Raw genomic sequence first — 25,902 nt, 5'->3', positions numbered from 1 at the left:
ACCGAAAGAGTGCAATTTGATTTTGATTAGATTATAATACTGATTACTCAAGATGAGCTGCCGAAAAAAATAAGTTTTTTTAGAGCGGCACAAGTCAAAGGACACGGTCGAGCGGTCGCACGCACTTTTTTTCTGTCGTGTGCGTCAGGAAATCTGTCGGGTGGACGCGTGTACACACAACAACACACACATGTACAAAACAAAACGCAGATGACTATAGCTTTGTATGTAATAAAAAACGTATATTATACGCGTGTGTGGTCATCGAGCCGTCAATTTGATAATGAGTGGCCACTTGGCCGGACGGCACACACACGCAATGCGGCCCTTATCGCCGCCGACCATCATTATTTTTCCGCCGTGCGCGAATCAATAGAATCATCCGCGAGCCCTAACGACGTCTGCATCTGCCGCCGCCGCCACTTTAATTCCTACCTGTGTGTGTGTGTGTGTAAATACATTTGTATAATCATCCAACTCAATATCAATTAGTGCCGGGCGCGTGCGTGTGCGATGCGTGTGGTCATCGTGCGCGCACAAAAACGCCTTTATCAATTAATTAACGAGAAATCTTCCCCCTCACCGCCGCCACCGCCGCGACTTGTACCTTTTTATCGCACATGTCGTTTTTTGCTCGACCGCCGCCGCCGCCACCGGAAGTGCTCGTTTATTCATTCAAATCTTTTACTGTTTGCATAAACACACACACAACATTATATTTGAATAAACATGAGAGCGGCTTAATCGCTTAATTTTCTCTCTTAGCTTTTCTAACAGGATACTGACAATAAGATAAGAATTTGACTATCAATTACCACTAGGCTGTTAGTTTTTGAGCTTTTAATCTTCATAATGTGCATGAAAAATGCAATTTTAGGCCTTAACCATTTATTTTGTGTCACAAATTGTTCCATTTTCACCGATATTTCGAGTTCTAACAATCAGAATTGCAAAAACTGCATACCGTTCGATTTGTCTGGACCTCCCCTAGATATTCAAAAGGTTTTGAGGGTGACCAACCCTCATCCCTCCTCCACCTCATGCGTTGAAGTAACGATGAAAATCTCGATCGACACGACTTTTTCAGCAAACTTATATTAGATGATCAAAACTCTCTTTTAAATTGATAAAAATCTTCCCCAAAACTACTACCTTTTTACCCCTTTAAAGAGGATTAAAAAATCTAAATAGCAGAACCAGAAGTTTTATCACTTTTTTATTTAGGAAGTAGAAAAAATGCAAATCGGAGTCGATATATAGGTGTCAGTGTACAAGAGAGATTTTGCGGCGTTTGCAATGCAATAGGTGGTCATCCCCAACCCCCAAAACCCATCGGTTATCTAGGGGAGGTTGAGACGAGTCTAATGGTGTGCATTTTTTGTAATTCTGATGGCTCAAACCCGAGATTTGGCGATGACAATGTTGGCAAAAATGGAAGGGTATTAATTTTTTTAATATTTCCAAGGCCTAAGAATCATCGTGATTGATTAGTCGGCCCAATAAATCATCTTTATCTTACTTTCAATAAAAATCATTGATTTAACTATTTCTATACATCTGTAAACGCATAACATATTGTTCCATAACAAAATTAATTTTTAGGAAACTGTGCACATCATATAATTTTTTAAAAACCTGCCGACCCACAGAAGAAGAAAAATTGCTCCAATAAATTTTTTTAAAAATTAACATTTTAATAGGTGAATTTTTATATCGACTGACAAATATTAGCAAATGATAATAAGGGTTTATTTGTATTTAAATGTTTTTTAAAAAAATACTAAACTCTGAAAAATATCTAAAAAACATGTTTAATCTACTGAATTGAATTGAGTGTATGTAATTTGAACAGATTTCAATGCGTGAATTTGTTTAGACAAATTTAATCTCAACCACACGAGTCATAAATTATTTACTGCTGCAATCGCATTGCCTTGAAAAGATGCCACGTTTGTGTTGCAGGATTTAGCCGAAACGAGTATAGTGTGCAGCGGCTGCTCGGCTTGGCAGAATTTATCGGGGAGCTCAAACGGAGCGGAGAACAGACAGTTTTACGAGCGAGCGCAAATTTCGCGGCCGCTTCTTGGCGAGGGTGGGGCCGGCGCGCAGTCTCTTTTGATTTTTTTCACTCTCGTCGAGTCGGCGGTGGAGATTTCAGGCGTTAATCGGCGGCAGAAGCGAGCTTTCTACCCCTAGGTTGGGGTTGGGGAGGCCGATCCCCTGAAATATTAGCAGGGCTGGAAGTGCACTCTGGATGCTACTTTTGTGAAAGCCATTGCCGCGCCGCACCGGCCGGGCTCTAATCTCTCCCGATGGACTGTTCGTTCGCTCGGCAACTCCACCCACGGAAAAGCTTTTTCTCCTCGCAATGATTGGCACGAGTGAGCGCAAAGAGGGCTTCTGCTCGGCAATAAACGTCGCTCGCTCCCAACACTGCGAATTAACAACAGAGGCTATTAACTTTAGATAGCTGACCGCCGCCGCCGCCGCCGCCACCGCCGCCGCCGCGCCAGAAGGAGCAAAAACTGCGCCTTGAGAGCCGAAAGGAAAAAGCAGCAGCGCCGTTTCTTAATCACGGAGAAAGCTGCTTTATAGCTAGTCTGTCGCCCCTCAAGTGCACTCATTTAATTTCTGATTGAGACTGAAATGGATATCGTTTTAGATTCTTAGACTTTTTTTATAACATTTTGTTTCGACAACTAAATAATTTCATTTTGATGAATTTTAAAAACCAAGAAAACTAAAGACAAGAGGTTAGACAGTCACAAAAATGAATATAAAATGCCCAAGCAGAACGTTATGAGTGAATTGTGTTCTCCTGAACATTTATTTATACAATTGAATGGAAAAATATTAAATTATCTGACTGTATACATACCTGGCGTGAAAATCAACAATCGCATTTTATTTTTCAATGTTTTGTATTATTTTAAATTTTAAATTGGAACAGTCTCTCCTCTGTTGAGCGAGTTTTAATTTACTCATATTTATCGTTAAAACAAAAATGTGGAATTTTTAAATTTTAAAAGAAAATGTCTGTTAATAGATTACAACAAATTCCTTACTGGATTAACTCAGAAAGAGGAGAATACATAAATAGCGGCTCTTTTCCTATTTTTAGGCTTTTTATTTATTTAATGCTGTCGTTAGACTTGAAAGACGACTTTATAAAGCAAATTTTTCCAGTTCTAGACGGATAGCAAAAGCAATAATTTAATACTTAAGAAAATCCTCGAACATCTTTTAAAAACTTTCTTACTTATGATCCATAATCTTTATTCCATAAATTCCCCAGCGGGCAAATTTTGAATTTTTCAATCATTTAATGGTTATTTACCTGCAAAACAACATTATTTACACCAGCAAAAGAGTATTTATTGAATGTCCTACTTTTTACTTTGCTCCCTATGCAAGTTAATTTTTTTAGATTTACAAATTAAATTAATTTATTGACTTTTAAAATCGTTTTTAGTTTTTCATCAATTATTTTTTGTTGACTGCTGATGGCATTATAGCTTGAAAAACCTGAAAAACAGTTCTTAGGTTCGGTGTATAATTTGACCGAAACAATAGCTTTTAATTAGAAAACTATTAAATACTTATCATTTTAACGAATAAAATTTGGAAACTCCCCTTTTCTCGCTTGAAATATTCCAAAATTGTGTCATGCTGGTTATTCCAGGTTTCTTCCATTATTCTATAAAAGGTTGTGTTTCTTAGAATGCCTTCCCTTCGTAAGCGTGAGTATCTGAATTTTGTGAACTTTTGACTGATTTTAGAAATATTTAAAAATTAACCATAACTCTGCCATCTTAGAGAAAAGTAGAGGAATCTCCTTGATGTTTTTTCTAATTCAGCTGAATTTTATAAAAAATATAATTTTAAATTTAATCCTTTACCAAATTATAGCCCATTTTTTAGGAAAGACAAAAAATCCTCTTTTAAAATCGAATGAATAATTAATCTTCTTTAAAAATTGAGTATTTAAGTTTACTTTTTAACGAAAAGTAAAATAAAATATAGCCAAAAAAACTGTAGAATTAACATAAAAAAACAATACCGGTGGTGATACATTTTTATAAACTCGCAGCCGTCAGTTTCATGCGGCTCCCATTAGACCATAGGGTGTGTTTATGTATAATATAAATAATCGAATTGCTTTGCGCGGTCCCTTTAGCCTTCAGCGCTGGCGTAATTTATGTTTATTCAATAGTTTGAGTAATAGTAGCACACTCGGCCGAAAGTAACAACAATATTAGCGCAATTGAGTCGTCCTGGTCGTGAGGAAATAAAAAGCCACTCGGCGCACTCATCGCGTCCCTCGACGCACGAGCAGATTTTCAGGCCATATGGCGCGCGGCGTGCCACCCGACTAAATGCATTCATTCATTTTATTATCTCGGCGAACGAACGTATTAGCGCCCGCCGATACTTGATACCCGCACTTTTGTGGGGTCGGCTGACAGAAATAGAGCTGCAGCATTAATTTATTATAATTCGCTTTTTGCATCGCGTTTTCGCCGCTCTCGTCCGCTCAACAGATAATTGAGGTAGCATGCCCCATTGCCGATATAATCGCTGCAACATATTAATGCCTTGCTAGCACGTGTCTCATTTTTGCACAGTTCAATGCTGCATTTGAATTTTAGTGATTTGATTTCATAGATTTCTAAAAAAATTACTCTTAAAAACGAGATTTTCTTGCTAAATGTACAGTGTTTGATTGTGTTTTCGTGTTGATTCCCCTTTTCGGGGGAAACTGCTAATATATAAAATAATATTCCTAGTGTAAAGGGCGACAGTTATTATGGCACGTTTTGTTTAGTTCAGACCAAAAACTGATGAAAGTAATGGTTTGTACAATTCCATTAATTTTTGCCACGTCGTGTTGAATTCTTGATCAAATATTTCACCAGTTGTATAAACACTAAGAGTTTGAAGTCGCCAACAGATGGCGGCACCGTATACTTTCGTAATAAATTGAATTTTAAGGCACTTCCGCTGCGATTTCAGACTCGAACCTGCTGTTGTGCATTCTTCACTTAATATGCTTTCTTTTGACGTGCTGAAAACCAAAATCGATTTAGCCAATCGCCGTAGAATAGTAAAAAGCTATTTTTTGAAATATAAAATATTTGGCAAAGTTTGTACGGCGATTTGCTAAACCAATTTTGGTATTCAGAACGTCAAAAGAAAGCATATTAAGTGAAGAATGCACAGCAGCAGGATTGAGTCTGAACTCGCAGCGGAAGTGCCTTAAAATTAAATTTATTACGAAAGTATACGGTGGCGCCATCTGTTATTGGTGGCTTAAGCAACTGCAGTGAATTTGGTCGCTCAACCTAGTTCAACCTTCAGGATTCTCTCTCAAAAATGATATTCCAGTGCTACTTTTAATTGAGTACATGTGGTCTAGTGGTCGAATTGATTAAAAAAAAGAGTTTAGTTAATTTAACCCTGCGAAATAAATCATCAATGAAAGATACATCTACGAGCTCATTGAAGTCAAAGATGGGAAACCCGTGCCAAATGGAAAATGTGAAAAGTAATTAAAAATTTTATCACTTTTAATGGTTTAAAAAAATATAAAAAGTGGGCAGCCAGTCACCCCCTCAAAATCTTGCGGGCGAATCAATTTCAATTTAATTACAATCCAAATAAAAACAGAAGAGCAACAAATTTATCAGCCCGAAAAAGAATGAATGCATTTATTTGAAAAATAAAAATCGAAATTTTTGTAATGTGAATATTTCTCTCTACTACATATTTTTCTGATCTGATTGTGCGTTAAAGAGGGGCGCAAAGCAAAGAGCACTACTTGAAACATTGCACACACAGATTTGGAAGTGGCTCTCGGTATTGCAACTAATTTTCCTGTCGCACGTCGGTGCGCGTGTGTGTCTTTTATTTGGTCCATGACACGGCGGCAAATCGGCAGCAAACTAATTGAAAGAGAGCGCCGAATTGAAGCCTCTCTTCCTGGCTGCTGGGAGAGAGAGAGAGAGAGAGAGTAATCAAGCAAAAGGGGGGTGGGACGGGGTGAAGATGCGAGATGACCCCAGATCCATTATTATTTGCCGCTCTGAGGGATGTTGAATAACAAGCGAGAGGGGCTCGTCGGTCGGTCCATAATCGACCCATTACTTACGTCTCCTCGTGCTCGTGCTCGTCTGGCTGGTGGTAATGCGGGGGGAGCCGATTTTAATCATTTCCCGCTGCTTTTGCCAAGATGACGTACAAAGAACACACACACACATACACACATAATAAAGTGCCATCGCGTATGATGTTCGGCGCGCACTGATTGCAAAGCAAAGTGCATCGCAGATTAGATTTCCCCGGCTGCCACCACCGCCGCTTTTGTTGCCTTTTCATTTGGCTGATTGCTTTTTTGACATATAATAAAAAAAACGCAGAGTGCAGTGCAGTGCGTGTGTCCAAATAAATACTCTCCGTCTCCGCTGCCCCGATTAATTCATTCGCAATAGCAGTCAGGTGGCCGCGCTCACTCGCTGCCCCTTTTTTATCTGCGTTTCATTTGGGTGAATTACTGTTTTTAATTGCACAGTTAAAAAAGGGTAATATTTAATGCATAAATAATTGAGGACAAATTTATTTTGTAGATCTAAATGTAAGATTATGTGTATTCTTTAGCGTTTGCATGAATCATGCAACATTTCTAATTAAAATTCACACAATTATTTCAAATTCAAATTTCTGATCATATTAATTCATTTATTTCTAAATCAACAGTTTTGTTTTATTGAAAGTGTCAGGCTATGCACTCTCGCGCGGCAAAGCAGAACATAAAAGTCTTTGATTTCCTCACTCTGCTCTTTATCTGCGCACAATGGCTGCTGCTGCATCTTCAAAGAACAATATTGCGTGTTACATGCGAATCAATAGCGCATTTTGTTTCACTGCACTGCTCTCTCAGCAGCCGCGTTTCTCAACCAATCCCATTGCAATACAGTGCAACACGCGTTGGGAAAGAAGATATCTAGCTTGAATTGTGATTTTTCGGACAAATAAATAATTAAACCAACACATCGTACGAGAATGATGACGCACTTTTCAAATGAAAATGATTGATTGATTGATTGACTGATTGATTGCAGAGATTTATTAAAAAGAGAATTTGAGTTAGAAAACAGAAAAGTATGTATTTTGCGATTAGGTGCAAAAATTGACATCTGTACTTTACTGGTTGAAAGTTACAAATTGAAAAAATAAAATATTAAAATCAAAATAGTTGATAAATTAAGTTTATTTTGACTTAAATATTTTTAAATCTAACTTACAACTCAAGTTTATGAATTCAAAAATAATAATTAATGAGTTTGTTAATTTAGGGACAAATATGTGCTTCCTCATCTGATTTAATATGTTTTCTTACGTGACTCGTCGTGGTATTATCTTATTAGATTTCTATCCAAAACGTCTAGTTCAAAAGAATTAAGAAGTTTGAATTTTTTGTTTATCTTTCGTTGCTTTTTACAAGATATTTATTTAGTTTGCTTGCGATTTTTTCATATTAAAAGAAAATTTGGACAAAACACTTCTTTTCATGCAGAAATGTGGATTTTGGTGCCTTTTTATTTAAATAACTACTAAATTGACTGTAAAAATATTTAAATTGTTGTCTGAAGTATATGGAAAAATATTTGAGAATTTCGTTAAGTCAAAATTGACCTATCAATCGATTCGTCTCGTCAAGGGGAGTCTATACCAAAAATCATCACGGTTGAACAAAAATTGTATTTTTAAATTGATATCAAAGTTGTATAAAAATATGCCAGGGATTAAAATCTTTGCACCGGTGGGCCATTTGTGAAGCTCATACATTAAGATTTGTCTGTTGAAATATCATCAAAACTGAGTTTTTGAGCTTTGCGTGTCTATTTTGTCTTCTCTTGAGGAACTGTTCTTTTAAAAACTCTTTTAATGCATTGAAGTTTTCGTTCAAAAACAGAATCGGTGGGAGATCATTCCCCAGGCGGTAACTTTGAACTTGAAAGCAGTTTTCGGGCACTTCCACACTTACAAACGGGGCCAGCAGTTTCATTTGATGCGCTCTTGTCCTGCCAAATTGATTAACATCGTATAATGCGGTTACTTCGTATTTTAGATAATTCAAGTGAGTCAATAGTCTAACGAATAGAAGTTTCTTTGGGGCAAGAGGGGAAATAGACTGAATGCTTTGTTTAAAACAATTAAAAACCGTCACATTTAATTCTAAATGACGAGTGGCAATTAAATCATAACTTTCAGTTCAATGGTTAGTCATTCACAATCATACTCAACAAATATACAAATTGGTCTTCAACTGACGATCTTCAACGGAGCCAATCTCATCTTCGTACAAATCCGATCCGAGTATTAAACATCCTATTGATTCGTCCTCTACTAACAATAGTAGCTGGTCCATGTCCACGCTACAGCCTATCGGCCAGGTTGCCTTAATAACATACATTTCGCCATAGTAAATACACAATTCATATGAGGAATAACAATGATTTGGAAACAAATTCACATCAAAAATGTACTCACAAAAATTGATTTTGAGCATCGGTTCAAATCACAAAGGTACGCAGATCCGCATCAAAGCGTGCGTCATTCGTGGACATGGCCCGTCGTGGCCATTCCACCTTCAACGAGCTACGTGCTGCACTCGGCCAGACACGCACTCCTAATGCCAGGCTTAAGCATTCGCTCATGCCGGCTCACAAATATTCTCAATAGCGAATTACAAATATTTCCAAACATATCCCTCAGATGGCGAAACATATCAATCATACAAGAAATTAAACGAGTGATATACAATTACTCGTTACAATAGAACAGCGTTTCTGTCTAAGGTCAAATCCAAGATGTTCTAAAGCTCGACATTGAAAAAATGGTCCATCTGCAATTGTCACCTCCAGAAAACCGAAACATGCTTTCTCATGTACAAAAACTTGCTGTTTTTCATGAAGTGTTTTGCAGGTGCGACGGAATACGAGCCGATGGCGTGCGTCAACCTAGGGCGCGTACACCGCGGCGACGACCCGTTGCATCCCACCTGCCCGCATTGATCTCGTTTGATTTCCGCGTTGTGAAACAGTTTTGAGTGATATGCCACCCGCGCTCAAAGCATGCTGTGCGGCACAGTTTCCCTCCGTTTGCAAGGCGTGTCGCGACGACTTAAGTTTGGGCCCATTTCGACTTTTCTCTCCAAGTTGTTGGTGCCCTTTCTCACCGCTTTCTATTCCAAATTGTCATTTTATATTTAAAGTGAGACTGAACAAAGTTATTTTGAAATATGTCGATTTAATGCGAGGTGTCGGTGGCTCGGCGAGCAAGTGGACAGAATTTTATTCCCCTCGCGGAGCAGCCATTAAAAGCAAAATCCCCGAGTCGTGGTGAGGACGGACGGACGGACAGCAGGCGGAGGCAAATGAGCAGTCGCGTGTGCGCCGAGGTAATAAATTTAATAACAGAGATGCCGGAGCAGAGAGACGGGAAAAACACGGCGGCTCTAAATCAATGCAGGCGCCGAGAGCCAAATGCAAACTAACGTGTTTTCTGTGTCGTCGTCGTCGTCGTGGTGGTGGTCGTGCGCATTTTCATTACGAGTCGTCGGTGTCGGGGCTTGCACCCCTAATACGGTATTCCGAGAGTCGCCTATTAAGGTGGGTGGCTCGTAAAAGGCAGCCGGGCGCGCGGCGGCGACAAGCAAACCAGCTCATTTCATCTCTCTTTTCCTCTCTCGCTCGCTCTGCCGCTGCCGCTGCAAACTTTTTGTGACTGCATAATAAAAACGGGTGTAAAATTTCTCCGCCGACAACACAGTTATGCTCTTTCCCTCTATTGGCTTGCTCTGCCTCGCCGACTTGCGGCACACGCACACGCGATATTGCCCGCCAGCGCAAAGCACAAAGCACACACACACACCACAGCCTTGCAAATTGCAATGCGCCGCTGCTGCTGCTTCATCCCTCCTCCTCGCGCCCGGATAATTCGGCCCAAATCCGCGTTGTAAAATTTTTATAGAGCGAGCGAGCACCACGAAAAAGGACAACCAGCTCGCTGAGATGAACGGTTTCATTCGCTCTTTTGTCCTGGTTCCACGAAAAGGAATAATTATGTAACAATTCGATCAACTACTTCAAATAATTCTCAATTATCTTGTTCAATCCACTGCATAAATTAAAAATAATCAAAATTTGTCCTAAATAAACCATTATTTACAGCTAAAAATATAATTTTTATTTTTGAATTTCCCAGAAAACACCTTTTGAAAATCAGGATAAGCAGCTTTATAAAATGAGAATAATAATTGCTCACTCGAGTTTGTATTTTATGAGTGATAGAGCTCGGCAGATTTTATCGAGTGACAGCGAGCGAGCGGCTGTTTACGCTCGAAACGCAGCAAGCGGAGGTTTAAAGATCCGCGTATTCGTTAGTTCTTTTGTTTGCGGCGCGAGTTCAAAAAAAAAATAAATAAAGCTCGCTCACACAGTATATGGAGATGACTTTCATCACAAATATTGCGCGCACGCTGCGTCAATTCCCTCGAGCTCGTCACTTTTATTTTCACGCTCTTTCATCCCCGCGACTCTTAAGACTCTAAAAAACGCGTGCGGCACGCATACGCACGAGTGCACGACAAATTTTGGAACAATCCCTTTTCTTTCACCTCTCAGAAAAAAATTAAAAACACACGAGACGGTCCAAACTCTTGCTTTTTAATTAAAATATCTCTTGTCTTCATACAGGAGCGTGTGAATTTTTCTCGTCGCTTTTATAAAGGCTAGAAAATTAGTTTTTAATTACATATATTAATTAATTAAAATTTCGAAAAATATTTTTAATTAGGGAAACTGTGTTTTTGAAACTTAAAATTGTAATTGTTAGCTGTAATTTCCGTTATTTCTCATTCAAAAGACTAACTCGAGTGAAATTTGGACGGCTATTGACAATTTAATTTAAGTTTGAGCAATATTTTCATGATCGTTTTTTAACGTTTAGAATATATAATCATGGTTATTTAAATTATAAAAATATTTTTAAAGCCCTTTCAAAACTCTGAAAAATCTGAAGAAATTAAATTTTATATAAATAGTCAGTCCCGTTCTTTGTAGATTAAAAATTGTTAGGATACTTATTTTAGTTTGGTGTTTTTAGGTTAAAAATCGAAGTTTAAGTAAAATAATTAGGTCATTAATTCATCTAAATATTTTATTTAATTAAAATTATTACACAAGGATACTTTTACCCCGCTCTAACCTCAGTTTGAATTTTAAATTCAAGTATTGAAATAAATCAGATATTGCAAAAAATGATCACAAAAATTAAAACATTTGAGAGAAAAAGAGCACTCAGTTAATTTTGTGCTTAACTTACTTGAAATTCCATGAATTTTGCCAATCCAAAGTCTACTTCTGGGAAGCATGTATCTGAAAAATACTAAAAAAAACTACGTGGAAATCAGATTTTCAATTTTCGGGGTGTCGCTGCGTTTGATTTACATTTAGGGATTTTGCAGGAAATGCAACGCGGCACAAGGAGGGTTGTGTGTGTGTGTTTTATTTTTCACTCCTGCTCGTGAATTATGATTATTCGGCGAGGCTTGCGGCACAAAGAGGAGCGCTTAGCCAGATTACAATGACAGCGAGGCTCAAGTTGAGAGAGAAGAGAGATCCTCGGAGGAATGCAAACGAGAAGACGCGGAGCTCCCCAGGGTGCACGATACTTTTTATATTACTGTTAGCGCGGCGGGGGAAACAAAACGAGGGATAAATGAGAAAAAAGTCAGCCGCATGACAAGCAAAGAGATTCCGCACACAAATAATGCAGCAACATTAAACCGCGCGCGCACCAGGCACTTTCATAACACTACTACAAAATAACTCTGCACCGCAGATACAAATTTAAAGCTACATGAAACCAGGGTAATTTTTTATATGAATGTAGCTTAATGAAACCTTAATCCATGCAACATAATTCAAGGAGGCCCTTTAAGATGATAGGTTGACCGATTTTTTTCGATATGGCAATTTCGGAGTTTTAAAAATTGTTGAAGTTAAAAATAAAATTAAAATTCTAATGTTGGATGCACCTCCGAGAATTTTGGATTAATTGATTTTTCTCGTCAAATTTCATCTAGGTTGAATAAAAATTGCAACTTTAAATTTGGTTTTACAATTTTCTTACAATATTTTATCCTTTTATGGTTTGTTCTGGGCTCCATGTTTTATTTAATAATAAACTTCAATGGAAAATATCCATGGGACTAAACAAACCCATTTATTTCAAATTGATCCAAATTTTCTTGTAGTAATGAAGCTGAAATTTAAAATCTTGAATTGCGCTTGATACATACTAGTAGGGATTTATATGGGTAGAGAAATTCTGAGAGGAAGAATTAAACATGTAATTTTTCCGAACATTAATAAATACTAATCTGAGCAGAAAATTTGGAATATTTAAGAGATTTTTGTCTTCCGCTTAACTATATTTCGACAAAAACCTACGCCCAGATCACAAATTTAATACAGTCTATGATATATTTATTAAAAATCGTCATTATAAATTAACAAAAAGTGGCTTCAAAAATTACATTTTGAAGCACCGTTTAATACCAATAAGGCAGCAATTTATTTATCCGAAACTGATTAACTCGCATCACATGCAGGCGTCAGAATTGCTGCGTAATTTTTAATCTTTTAAAGTGGAGAGCATTGTATTAACCATCCGAAAATGAAGGGTCATACATAATTGAATTGTTGCATTTACTTTCCACCAGAATTTTTCACTTTTCTTTTTATCTACTTTTTACGAAAATTATTTAATTGACGAATTTCATTGAAAAATTATACAAGTTTCAGAGCAATGCTGAGATAAAACATTATTTCTCATATCCTCTTACAAAAATATTGCAAAATATTTTAACTGCATGAAATTAAACTATTTAATCACCAATTTCGTGCATTACTTTTTTCAATAATGCTGGTTTATTAGCAGCTCTGCACATTTAATTAAAAGGAGACTATCATTCATACCTCAAAGAATAAAAATTTCATACGCTGATGAAATTTCAAGAGAAAACTAACTTACTTTATTAAATATCCGATCAGATAGGGTTGGAAAGTAAAATGTCAGGGAAATAGTTACAAATGCCTTTTATTTTGTTAGGAATCAGTGTTGTCATTTTACAGATAAAAATAGGTCTAATACCCTGAGCGTGGTGGAATGCATACCATTAAAACAACAGCAGTTAGCAAATGCAATAAATGTTGAACACATCAAGAAGTTAGGTAACATTTTAGGAATCTCACAGCACTTCAAACAGCTTCGGGGCGTCCTCACTAGCAAGTTTCCTTTTTGAGGGCTTCTTTGTCTTGGCAGCAGAATCCTCAAGCATCTCACTTCTATCCAGCAGTTGATTCAGCTCAGCATCACTAAAAACTGCGACAAAATGCATTTCAAATTTAATAAAATTCAACTATTTTTATAATTTAAGTTAAAAATCTTTAAATGCAACAGCATTTCTCACCATATCCATTGGCCTGCACTTCTCTGGTGTAGTCCTTGGAGTTGAGCAGCTTGAGCAGTTCCTCAGGCGACAGCTCACCATTTGACTCGAGCTTCTTGATGTTCTTGTGGCCAACAAAGTGTCCCTGTTTGATGATGAGTTTCTCGAGACGCCTCTTGCCAGTGGCTCTCTCGACCATACGGCGGTCAATCGTGCCGTCCGTTGTCAGCCGGTACACCACGACAGGCTTCGTCTGCCCAATCCGGTGGCAACGGTCTTGAGCTTGCAGATCACATTGAGGATTCTAGAACGACAAATTTAGTTAATTTTCTCATGATGTAATTTAAGAATTTCAAGAAATTCTCCTCGATAAAAGTTAAAGGCGATATTTAAAAATTGTTTATTTTCAGGGCGTTCTTGCGGGCCCGTAATGTATATTTTTGCATTTGAATTTGTTAAAATTAACCAAAAATAAAATTATGAAACTGACCCAGTCGCTGTCATAGATGATGACAGTGTCGGCGGCAGTGAGATTGATGCCGAGTCCTCCGGCCCTGGTTGAGAGCAGGAAGGCAAAGATCTTGGGGTCCTTGTTGAAGGCGGAGATACTCTGCGCCCGGTCCATCACTTTAGTCGAGCCGTCCAGGCGGCAATAGTTGTAGCCGCGCAGCAGCATGAACTCCTCGATCAAATCCAGAACCGACCTCCACTGCGAGAAGATTAGCACCTGAGAAATAAAACGGATTTTGTTATTCAAACTGATAATATTTCAGCCAATTTACTCTTCAACGAACCTTGTGCCCTCTTGACTTGAGTTTTGCCAGCATGGCGTCTAGGACGAGCATTTTGCCAGCTTTAAGTACTAGATTTTCGTCGATGAGCGGCTCCTTGGTGCCTTGGACCAGAGGCATTTGAATGAGGTACGGGTGGTTGACCACCTTTCTCAGATCGACCACAATGCTGCACGGATTCAAGCTGGTTATCACGCCTTGCTCAATGCAGTTCTTCATGAAGGTAGATTGGCTTCCTGAATTCATCTGAGTGTGGTATTCAAGATTGGCGTTGTACCTCTCCTCACTGAAGCAGCAGAAAATCCAAATTAATTTGTAAAAAAGAGGTAGAATTGAATATTAGTTGGTGGTGAATTTATTTCATTTGTGTAACCTAGCGTATTTTTTTTTATTTTGCAGATTCATTAAAAAATTAAATAATTTTTGTTAAGTTCACCTATACTGTGGTTAAGCATCTAATTTTTCTGGAATATACATTTTATTATGAAACTAAAACACCAGGAAAACAATTAAATTAATTTACCAAAAACTGCAACATACAGGATTAGAAATATTTTCTTGTATAATTTTTTATATTAAATAATTGCTAACAGAAAACAACAAAATGCACTCACAATTCCGCATCAGTAAGCCTGTCCATGTTGTACTTAACAGTAGCCTTGCTTTTCCTCAGTCTTTTGGCCACACATCCTCCTCGATCATCACTCAGGATCTCCCTTTTCAACTCTTCTTCCTTCTCCTTCTTCAACTGCAATCCAAAAGCATTTATTAGAAAAAATTTAAACACCAAAAATCTGGCCTTGTCAAACTGCTGATTGAAATCGATTTAAATTAAATTACCTTATCCTCCAGAACCTTGTCGTGAATGGTCCTATGCAGAATGTGTTTGTAAAGATCAGTCTGCTCCGGGGTCATGGGTGTGAAGACGAGCAGTTCCTTTTTTGGCGGCAGCTTTAAGTCAATGTCGCACTTCATGCGACGCAGCATGAATGGCTGCAGGATTTTGTGCATCTTTGCGATGATATGGTCCTTTTGCTCACGCTCCACAATCATCTGGTTTGTAAGGTCGCGGTCGCCTGTCTCGTTGCTCATGTCCGTTACGACAAACCAGCTTTCGAAGGCGGACAGGTCGGCGAACACGTCAGGAATCAGGTAGTTCAACAGAGACCACAGCTCTTTCAGGTCGTTCTGAAGAGGCGTGCCCGTCAGCAGCACGCGACATTTACTGTTGTACAGCCGCATCTCCCTAGAAAATAATTTAAGATGAATTATTAATGTTTTAATAGTACAAAACCTTAAAACTTATCATCGGAATAATTAATTCCATTCGCCTTTAGTTATTAATTAACAAATCTATAAAATTTAATTTAAATAGCCCAGCTATAAAACTACCTTCCAAGTCTGCACTTGTGATTTTTTATTCTGTGGCCCTCGTCAATGGCAACAATCTCCCAGTTACGCCTTTGCAGCACGTCCTTGTCTCGCATGGCCACTTCGTAGGACGTGACGACCACAGGGTATGCCCTCCCCTCGAAATCCTCGCACTGCACCGTGTTGAGCTTGCCAATCTTTGAGCCCAGCAGGCGCCGCTCGTCCTGCGTGCCGTGATACAACAACACAGGCACCTAATAACCAATTAATATAGAAGTTTTGGTCAAAATTTGGATTTTTACTCTTGGACAGAACAAGGTGAACTCGTTGATCCAGTTGGACAACGTGGACAGTGGAGCCACGATCAGGAACGGGCCCTTCAGTTTGTTCTCGATCATGTAGCAGATCAAGGCGATTGTCTGGATTGTCTTTCCTAGGCCCATTTCATCAGCCAGAATTCCATTCACTCCGTTAATGTAGAGCAGCTGTAAAAATTTAAGAATTCGTTAGTGTAAATTTGTAAATCATGCTCAATTTTTTGTAAGCCAGCTTGTTACCTTGAGCCACTCATACCCATCCACCTGGTAGTCTCTCATACAGGCTCCTTCAAGCAAGAAGGGTTGTCTTGCATCAACCTCTATTCCCATAGGAGAGATTTTCGTCCGCAATTTGTACTCACTCCTGACTTCCAGCTCCTCTTTCACCTCCTTTTTCCTCTTCTCCAGCTTAGCCTGGTGAGATAATAACTTTATATCTTCTCAAATACAAAAAATCAGACCAAACCTTATCCTCCATATACTGCTTAGCGGTGGCCTCGGCTTCCTTCTTAGCTTTCTTTCCACGTTTTGACGGCCTAATTAAAAATTAATAAAGAGCAATAAATTATAATTCCAAGCACGCACTTTTCATTGACTTCGGCGGGCTGCTCCTGCTTCTTCTGCTCCTCGATCCTCTGGGCAATGAAGTTTGAGAAGAACTCGCTCTGGCCCAACAAAATAGACAGTCTCTGCAGTCTTTTCTCAGTCTCCTCCTCCTCACACTTTTCCTGTGTAATTCAAAAGTAGTATGCATCAAAAGCCTTACACAAAAACACTTTAAACCAACCTTGGCCTTCCTTAATTCAGCGTCCTCGTCCAACTGCCGCTGCTTCTCAAGTTCCTCCTCCTCAGCTACCATCTCTGGAGTGATCTTGACCTCGTCCGAGTTGGAATCTTCATCCAATGATTCCGAACCATCGTAGTTGCCTGAATCAGGCGATGATCCTCGGCTGCAGCTAATTTCAGTCTTCACATCAGATTCAAATTCTTTTTTCTTCACGAGATCCAAATTTGTTGCAATCTCCATGGTTGATACCATACAAAACTTGCACACTGGAAAATTCTGAAATTTTAAAATAAGTACATAGCATGAAATTCTTCTGAGGTTTGCTCACACTATGTACTTCTCGTTTTTCTCCTAAATTACGAGAATCACGCTTATTTAGCACCGTATTATGCTACCGAGAAGTGTGGTCGAAAAGTGTGAGGTCTCTAGTAACACGTGTTAGAAATATTTTCAGTGACATTAACACAAATAAATTTAATAATTTGAAAGTATCTATCTACGTATTTTGACACCATAATAATAAATAGCTTCATTAAATAAAACAAAACAGTAAACAGTCAAACACGTCGTGCATTTAACTATACATCTAACTGACGTAATCAATGAACTTATGTTTTGTTTTTTACTCATGTGTTACACATCATATGTGTATCTAATCCACCACAATATTTCGACATAATTCTAAATCAAAAGGTAATATATTTATGTGATAAATAATAATGCTACTGCCACAAATTCGTAGGATTATCTGCATTGTTAGAAATCGTAATAATATTTACCGAGCTCCGAAGCAAAATTTAACTGCCGGGAAGAGAGCGAATTATTATGTCACCCCTCACCATACAGCGGCAACGTGAATGTGAAAGTGAAACCTACAAATCTAGACAATGCGCGGGAAATTTTCTTTCCGTGCGTCAGGCAACAGCGCAAACAAACACAAGCAGCTGAAGCGGCTGTGTAGTTGTGCAGATGCCTTTGCTATTTACACTGACGAATCAAAGGACATGAAAATTGGCTAAAAGAATGTAAAGGATGGACTCTAAATTTAAGAAACTAGCCAATGGGTTCTTTAAATTTGTAATTAGTAGTTTATTGATCATGTATTTCAATATTTTTAATTGATATAAAATATGTCTTATTTGCACAAACTGGCACCACGCCCTCGTCATGTACACCTTTCTCGCGGCCAGTGCTGCCAAATTGAAACTCATTTCATTACACTCGCTCCACGCCCCTCATTTGTCTGGTCTCTGGTCCGCTCTGGTCGAAGGAAGACAAGAAAAACACGAAAACAAAACAAAGTCAAGGGCATTGAACTTGACTGTTGACGGGAAAGAATAGGAACCCCTGCCGGATTAGTGCGAGTCCAGAGCACCCTATCTGTTAAATAAGTGTCACGAAGATATACATACTCATTTTAATAAACAAAAATCTCACAGGATACATAATTGTGATCGATTGCAGCTAAGATTTTTGGTTAGTGAAACAGGCGTCTTAATTTCCTATCAAACAAAATGACTTCTCGAGCTATTTTTCTGCTCACACATCATTTATATGTGTAATTAAGGTGGTCCGATTGCTGAAGAAGAAGCAACCCTCAAGTGTCGTGTGATGTCATCTTTGCAAAAATCCATACTTAAATCCAGGCTACCTCCAACTGGTCTCTCTTATCCAAACAGGCTAGTATCACAAATTGATTTATGCGTAGATTATTACAATAAAATTGAAAACGTTTTTAGAATGACAAGCCGAAAGTCTCGAGATTACACTCCCACTACTTGGGACCTGTACTTCAAGGAAAAGCATTCTGTCGTGGTGTCCGAGACGGACACTTTCTGCGCCTACACGGCTGGCGAGGAGGGCAACCCGATTTTGTGTCTGCTTCATGGCGGTGGCTTTTCAGCCCTCACCTGGTCTCTATTCGCAGTACGCATGGAATTTTTAATTTAACTCTTTTTACCGTGCACCTAAATTTTATTTGAATATGAATTTAATCACTTTATATTTAGTTTTAAAAAAAATCAATCTCATATTCTAAACATGAAATTTAAATTAAATTATCTGGAAAGGGAAATTGCAATTTCTGCGCAGAGCTGAACCATTAAGAAAAATGTTTATTTTAATTCTTATGTGATAATCGCAATAATTGAGATATTTTAACAAATCTGAAATTTCAGCAAGAAGTGACGGGAATGGTGCACTGTGAGGTGGTGGCGATTGACCTGCGCGGGCACGGTGAGACGGTGACCTCGAACGACGACGACCTCTCTGCAGACACCCTAGCGAGGGACGTGGGCAAGGTGGTGGAGCACCTTTTCCGAGACCGCCCGGAGCCTGTCCTACTGATGGGCCATTCGATGGGGGGAGCGGTCGCCGTGCACATCGCTCACATGGACCTGATTGCCAATCTGGTCGGGGTGGTCGTCATCGACGTGGTTGAAGGCACGGCCATGGAGGCCCTCACCTCCATGCAGAGCTTCCTCAGAGGCAGGCCTTCCACTTTCAACTCTCTTGAACACGCAATTGAGTGGAGGTAGGACTTCATAAAGCTTCATTTTTATAATAAAATTTTGCCAAATTAGAAAAAAATAATAATTAATAAAAATAAAATCCCTCTGGTAATAAATTAACCAGAACTTGCTGTTAAAAAAATTATTAGAGATGCATTAAATTTAATTTCAACCTTTGTTATTAGCGTGCTTTTTTAGTACGCTTTTATTAGCATGTGTGGTACATGTGGACCAAAGGCTGGCGTTTTCTACTGTAACTTTGTGAAAATATGTAAAAATTTTGAAAAAGGGATATACTGACCTCTGTGGTGGGGAAATTTGCCCCTTGCAATCACCATTTTCAAGAAAAAAATGATATTTTTCAAAAAGAGTATTTCAATTGGATATTTTCAAATTAAAAAAAAATTGCAACCCCTGCTTAATTAATTTTCTAAATTTTGTTTTTGTTTATCAGTGTGCGCAGCGGTCAAATCAGGAATTGCGAGTCGGCGAAGGTTTCGGTTCCAGGGCAGCTGAAGAGTATTAAAACAGGCGAGGTTGGCGTCACCATGATAAGCCACGAAGCTGGAAGCTCGAACAGCATCGCTTGTACGGAGATTTTGGAGGAAGAAAGCGAGGTGGACGGCGATAAGGAAAAGGCGGCTGAGCAGCCTGAAATGCCTCCTCCGGGGGAAGAGGTAAAACAAAAAATACTGTCTCTTGAATCTAATTAAACGTTTTGTTTTAGGAGAAGAACGGATTCACGTGGCGAATCGATTTGCGAAAGACTGAACAACACTGGCCCAGCTGGTTCCAAGGTCTGTCGCAAACTTTCCTCGAACTTCCAGTGGATAAAATGCTGCTCTTGGCGGGAATCGACAGGCTGGACAAGGCTCTCACTGTCGGTCAGATGCAAGGTAAAAGCAAGCGCTGTGTAATCTTTGGAGTTAGTCCAAAAATTTACCATTTTAATCTTTCAGGAAAATTTCAAATGCAAGTTCTATCCCACTGCGGACACACTGTCCATGAAGACTCTCCGGACAAGGTGGCTTCGATTATTTCTAATTTCTTGGTCCGACACAAACTTGCCGAACCATGCGAAAATTTCGAGAGGTAATTTTTTTTATATTTTTTATGCTGAATTTTAGTTTGTGGTAAATTTGAGCTCAATTAAACAATATAGGGACATTTTTTAATTCAAATCATGCAGCTCCAAAGGAATGAAATGTATTTTTTAATTTTCCCTGAACATAATTTAAAAAAAAAACTAAAATATTTTAATCAATGATATTATGAAACTTCAATTGGTTAGTATTATTTAAAATTTTCATTGAACTAATATATTTTTGGGAGAATTTTCAAGTCTCTGTAAAACGGGTAAAACGATACAATTGTTGAGTCAAAATATTACGAGCCTAGATTACAGGTTACATATAAATTCAATTAATTTACCACGAATTAAAACAGCTGTTCATATCCTCGTTATTAATTATTATAGATCCAATTTTATTTTTAATTTTCTGCAGATCCCTCCCGGCGTGTTAAAAGGACATGAATATATGGAGATTCATCACTTCTAGTTTTTATCTTTCTCACAAAATTTGCTCGACGTGTTTAAAAAGCCGTTTTTAGTCATTAGTTATTTCATTAAATGTGTACCCGAGACTTCTTTGTGTATCAACTCTGGAAATCTTAAAAGATGTTCCCCTTGTAAGTATGGAGAAGACTGCTATTATTGGTCAAAGGCTCACAAATAAAAGAATAATATGCTTTTGCTAGCTGATTATGCTGTATTTGGTTAAACGGAACAACAGTTTCATTATTTCAGCCTCTGTTGCACAGCAACTATATATCGTGTATTAAGTGCCTTTACTGAAGAATACCTTTGGAATTTATTGTATATATCATTTATTCGTGTAGTTTTATTATTGGTTAGCAGTTCTTGTAGAGCTGGAAGTAGATAGTAGGCGCCGTCCTACAACAAAAAAGAACAAACACTACTTTCGAGAATTATTGATTCTAACAAAATAAACTCACCTGCATTGCTTGAGCTTGGTGATAAACTAGTACTATCAGATGCCTCTAAAGATGCACCTCGCTTCTTAAATTTTTCTGTTCACCAAATTTAATTTAGACAAATGATAAAAACAAAAAGACATCCAAAGCGTACCTGGCAAACTAAATGGCGCACAAATAAACGGGTCATCAGGTATATCGTGGCTTGTGACTAGACTCTCCTGACTTCTAATGTTTTTAATACCTGGAATATTAAAAGGGACCAAATAAATAATCGAGCTGTGTTTCCACGAGAGTTAAACGATTTATACAATTTTAATTTGCACGATAATTTAGACCTGAGATCAGAACAGGTGAAAAATCGAACCCTGGCGTCAGGATATCCAAAAATCCAGGGTGGAGCTCAAATGAAAATTTAAATAATCTAATCTTTCGCGGAAACAGCGGAGAGAGGAGACAAAGACAAACCAGCTGAGCCCATCGGGTCAAAATCGCCACTCGACATAGGAGAAAAGGGTGAAGTTCCAAAGGGATTCCATCCGGCCACTGAAGCTGTCAGCAAGGTGCTACCAGAATTCAAACTCTGAGTGGAGCCTACAACGTCCTTATTATCACAATAGTTATCAGCAGGCAAAGGCTCGCCCGGCAAGTTAGTGCCAGATAAAGTTTTGGTTGGCGCGTCGAATGGTGTCGCAAACTGGTTCATTTCAAATACTCTGCAATTAAATTAAATTTAAAATCCCGGTTGGCCTAAAATTAATTTCAATTTCTCACCTGTTAAAAGTTGTGGTATCACTGACATTTCTCCTATGTCCTTTTGATACGTTTAAGTTTACTGACTGGGGTGGAGAGTTACACTTAGTGATGCTTTGCGGGGCTGGCTGCTGCGAAGGCTGAGTCATGTTTAGCGTAGGAGACGCAAACACTGGGAAGCCCGTCACGTCCTCTGCGTGTTCAGCACCTTCTTTGAAAGGATCTGGGAATTCTATAGAGATATAAATTGAAATTTAATAAAAATAATAATAAGGAAAGACACAAAATTATTTCAATTGTTCTAGAAAAAAGGGTAATAAGTACCTGGCGAAGAAAAGAGATCCTCGAACGCTTGGTTTTGGTGGCCGCCCATATTTGTCTCGTCCGCAGCACTCTCTGCAGGCGCGTGCACGACCTTCGGAGCGACTGGTGGGTTGAATTCGGCCGGCTCTGGAAACAGCACCGTCGACGACACCGGCTGCACCAGCTGCCGCCGCGAACTCTGCTGCGGAGGAGGAATCGGCAAGGCGCCAACCTGCACCTGATGACCTCCCTGGTTGCAGATTTTTTAATTTACTTTTTTGAAATTTATTTACTTCTACGGTGACAGTTACCAAAACAAAATTGTAAAAAAGGATATTAGTTATTAAAATCTTAGAAGGAAACATTTTACCAAGCTATAAGCTATTTTTCCAGCTGAGATCTAAATAATAGGACATTTTCCGGGACGTAAAAATAGACAATCTTTAAAAAATCATCACAACCAACAAAACCTGCGTTAAATTTCGATTTTAAAACAAGTGTATTTCTTCGGAGCACCATTTCCCTCTCGGACCAGTCAAATTATAAGTAATTATTTAAATTTACAACAAATTAAAACGTAATTCAAAGAGTCTTCACTTTTAAATTAATAATTATAATTCAATTTTTTTCTAAACTTCACTCTTTGATACCATTTTGATCTGAAAACTACATTTTTGTCATAATAAATTTTTTAACTAAATTATTTAAGCGCTAAATTAGTACCTTTGGTCTTTGTCTGGGTGTGACGCTGGTCCCTTCAACGATGGGCTGGATTGGCACACTCTTTGGTATTTTTCCTAAGGCGCTTTTCACTTCTGACTCTCTTTCGGGGCACGGGAGCTTGTCAATATCGGCTGGGGTTACTTTCTGCAAATTAAATATTCATTTGAATAAATGAGAATAATCCAGATTGAGGGGCTACTCACATTAAGATTTTGCACAGGGCAGTCTTTGCCCAAAAGCAGGAATGCTATATACGCTACTTGATAAATATCTGGTCTCTTATCCTGATCTGACTCTAGCATATACTCTGAAAAACGTCAAAATTACTCTCAAAACTCACACAACCAATAAATTTTAGCGCTTACTTATGAGACAGTGGAGGCCTTTTGAGTATCTCGAGTTGTCTGGAATGGTAAAGTGGCCGGTCTGGATGGCCAGGGTGCTCTCGCCAAAGGGCAGAGCGAAAAAGCACAGCTTGTAGAGCAGGCAGCCGAGTGCCCAGATGTCCGCTTTCGTGGTGATCGGCTGCCCGGAGTAGAGGTCCACCATCTCTGGCGCTCGGTACGACAGGGTCGTGTATTTTTTTATTTCCTCCTCCACGTCCGTCACTCCGTGCACCACAGGGTTCAGCACCTTCCCGGTTGCCGAGCCAAAATCACACAAAACAAAGTTGCTATGCTCATCCAACAAGATGTTTTCCACCTGAAAAATTATGGGTTGTGTGTAAACAATTAATTTAATCTTAATCTTGATAACGGAGGATTAAAATTGTTATGAAATAATCTATGTGGAATTCTTTTTGACAATAGGGGTTTCAGATAAAAATTAATGGAGAGACTGACCTGAAAATTTCTAATAATCTAAGAAATTATGGGAAACCTTTGAAAAATCGTTAAAAAAATCAGGATTTATTGAAATCTGGAAGCTGGCTTCAAATTTAGATTTACAAACACAATTCAAATTGTATATTCTGTAATAATTATTTAATTCTTTTGGAGCTCCACTAAATTGAATTACATTGTTTTCTTCAATGAGAGCTCAATATATTCCCCACGTCAATATTAAAAGAGTTTCAATTTCAGTGTTTTGAGTCATTCAATTTAAAACAATAATATTGCCAAGAAAAATATCCATTAACCGAGCATTTAACTATATTTCAAAAAAATATCTGAAGTAAAAAGACCAAGCGTAATAATTTCAGGATGAAAAACAATAATTTCTTTTCATCTTGAGAAATTTATTTCTCATTTATGTTAAATCTTAGCTTCACCTGGACTGTGGTTTAAGGATAGAAAACCTTTGTTAAAAATCAGGAAGGCCAAGCGGTGGAAAAAACGAGATGATTAGCTAATTCAACGCTTAAACTAACAATAGTAAATTTTGTTTTTGACAAACAGTTGTGTAAAAATTAAGTTGCTGCTATCGGCTGAATTGTTTTCAATAAAAAACAATTTATATAAATATGCAAACCTTCAAATCTCTATGGATGATGGGAGTCTGGCAGTGGTGGAGTCTTGATATCGCTTCAACAACATCACAGAAGATTTGGAGCACTTCGAGTTCGCTGAACCCGGACTGCAGGCGCTGGTTCATCATTTGGAGTATGTGTGTTCGGCAGTAGGGCATCAACATTAAAACTTCGTACACGCCGTTCCCCGTGTGTGTGATGCTCGAGTCGATGAAGCCAATTATATTCTTGTGGCCGCTCAGGTTGCTCTGTAAATTCAATCGTTATTTTGTAATCGAAATCCATGATTAATTAAATTAATTAGAAACCTACGGCGATTTGTATCTCGCGTTTGGCCACATTGAGGTCGACGTCGTTGTTGACGTAGAGCCTCTTGAGGGCGTATTTGGCGTTGGAGCTGCCCTTGCAGAGGAAAACGACGGCGAATCCTCCCTCGGCGAGCACGTCCTCGACCGTGACCGAGTGTTTGCCCACCGTGAAGACCTTGCCCACGTACGACTGCGGCTCTTTGGCTGCTCCGTCCGCCCTGGTGTCCAACTTGGAGAACAGCTTCTTCATTTTAGCGCTGCTTCTGGAAACGCAAACGCAAATACACGACTGACACACTTTTCGATCATATGTGTTGAGCAACACAATTCGATAAATTCAATCGACTGACAGCAATGCAAAAAGAATTTAGCCAATGAAAGGCGTGCCAAAATTAATTAATCGAGCCCGAAAAGAATTGATCTACTTTTTTGGAGCAATGATAAATATAGTGTTGCCACACTTATTATCACTCGCGCGCCGCTCTCCTTTCCGCTCGGCTGTCAGAATGAACTGAGAGATAGATAAGAGAATTAACTCCCGAATGAAGCAAATAGCAAATTAGGCAGCACACACGGGCCTATAAATATATTATTGCCAGCGCAATTGCGGCAATGCGCAATTATTTTTACTCGGCGGTGGCGCTGGCCGTTGACCCCACCTTTCTGCAGTTCATCGACGGAAAATCGAGGGTGTGCTCCCTTTTCCGCAGTCCTTCCGAGAGCACCCTTTCGCTCTCCAGTTTCTCCTTCTCTCCTCTCGTCTCCTTCCTCCCCGCCGTGTTGATCTCTCGCTCTTCTCCACCCCCGACGGACTGCTGCGATCTCCCCCAACGCCCCCGAACTCTCTTTTTCTCCTCGTCCCGCTTCCGAAAAGCAACGTCCCACGGAAATAATTCCGTGACACTTTTTTTAAACTCCAACTGTTGTAGTTGTACAACCCATCGAATTTGTAGTACGTCGACGGGCGACGGGCCGAATAATATCGATTTTCTGACCATCAATTTCAATGCAGGCGCATGCGCAGCTTTTAGCGCCAAATTACGAAGAGTTTTGAAACTTT

General features: G+C 38.9%; 3 protein-coding genes across 6 annotated transcripts; 1 reads left to right on the top strand and 2 right to left on the bottom strand.

Moving 5' to 3' along the window:
- Nucleotides 1-13,148: 13,148 nt before the first annotated feature.
- Nucleotides 13,149-17,702, bottom strand: LOC135946613 (lymphocyte-specific helicase-like). The gene is made up of 13 exons (XM_065494904.1): nucleotides 17,562-17,702; nucleotides 16,783-17,058; nucleotides 16,581-16,723; nucleotides 16,462-16,531; nucleotides 16,236-16,409; nucleotides 15,981-16,163; nucleotides 15,700-15,932; nucleotides 15,148-15,553; nucleotides 14,922-15,055; nucleotides 14,311-14,593; nucleotides 14,007-14,243; nucleotides 13,538-13,820; nucleotides 13,149-13,449 (listed from the first exon to the last, which is right to left on the bottom strand). The coding sequence occupies exons 2-13, from the start codon at nucleotides 17,032-17,034 to the stop codon at nucleotides 13,316-13,318; spliced, it is 2,532 nt and encodes an 843-aa protein (XP_065350976.1). The 5' UTR covers nucleotides 17,035-17,058; nucleotides 17,562-17,702; the 3' UTR covers nucleotides 13,149-13,315.
- Nucleotides 17,703-18,054: 352 nt separating this feature from the next.
- On the top strand, nucleotides 18,055-21,074 carry LOC135947477 (protein phosphatase methylesterase 1). Of its 3 annotated transcripts, XM_065496371.1 has the most exons (8): nucleotides 18,056-18,258; nucleotides 18,350-18,461; nucleotides 18,522-18,708; nucleotides 18,960-19,315; nucleotides 19,747-19,969; nucleotides 20,020-20,188; nucleotides 20,252-20,384; nucleotides 20,798-21,074. In XM_065496371.1, the coding sequence occupies exons 2-8, from the start codon at nucleotides 18,394-18,396 to the stop codon at nucleotides 20,814-20,816; spliced, it is 1,155 nt and encodes a 384-aa protein (XP_065352443.1). In that variant the 5' UTR covers nucleotides 18,056-18,258; nucleotides 18,350-18,393; the 3' UTR covers nucleotides 20,817-21,074. The 3 variants fall into 3 exon arrangements, with proteins under 3 accessions (XP_065352442.1, XP_065352443.1, XP_065352444.1); XM_065496370.1 differs by having other exon boundaries at nucleotides 18,055-18,258; nucleotides 18,350-18,708; XM_065496372.1 differs by having other exon boundaries at nucleotides 18,056-18,461.
- An 88-nt stretch (nucleotides 21,075-21,162) lies between these two features.
- Nak (Numb-associated kinase) lies at nucleotides 21,163-25,774 on the bottom strand. Of its 2 annotated transcripts, none has more exons than XM_065496365.1 (12): nucleotides 25,502-25,774; nucleotides 24,847-25,105; nucleotides 24,537-24,782; nucleotides 23,432-23,768; nucleotides 23,270-23,373; nucleotides 23,067-23,210; nucleotides 22,365-22,593; nucleotides 22,062-22,272; nucleotides 21,756-22,003; nucleotides 21,442-21,531; nucleotides 21,309-21,383; nucleotides 21,163-21,246 (listed from the first exon to the last, which is right to left on the bottom strand). In XM_065496365.1, exons 2-12 carry the CDS (start codon nucleotides 25,090-25,092, stop codon nucleotides 21,197-21,199), a joined length of 1,980 nt encoding a protein of 659 aa, XP_065352437.1. In that variant the 5' UTR covers nucleotides 25,093-25,105; nucleotides 25,502-25,774; the 3' UTR covers nucleotides 21,163-21,196. The 2 variants fall into 2 exon arrangements, with proteins under 2 accessions (XP_065352437.1, XP_065352438.1); XM_065496366.1 differs by lacking the exon at nucleotides 25,502-25,774 and adding an exon at nucleotides 25,268-25,289.
- Between the last annotated feature and the right edge of the window lie 128 nt (nucleotides 25,775-25,902).

Source organism: Cloeon dipterum, chromosome X, assembly GCF_949628265.1.
Source record: "Cloeon dipterum chromosome X, ieCloDipt1.1, whole genome shotgun sequence".
Taxonomy (NCBI): Eukaryota; Metazoa; Arthropoda; class Insecta; order Ephemeroptera; family Baetidae; genus Cloeon; species Cloeon dipterum.
Note: the sequence above shows the minus strand (reverse complement) of the source record. Positions and strands in the feature narration are given on the sequence as shown.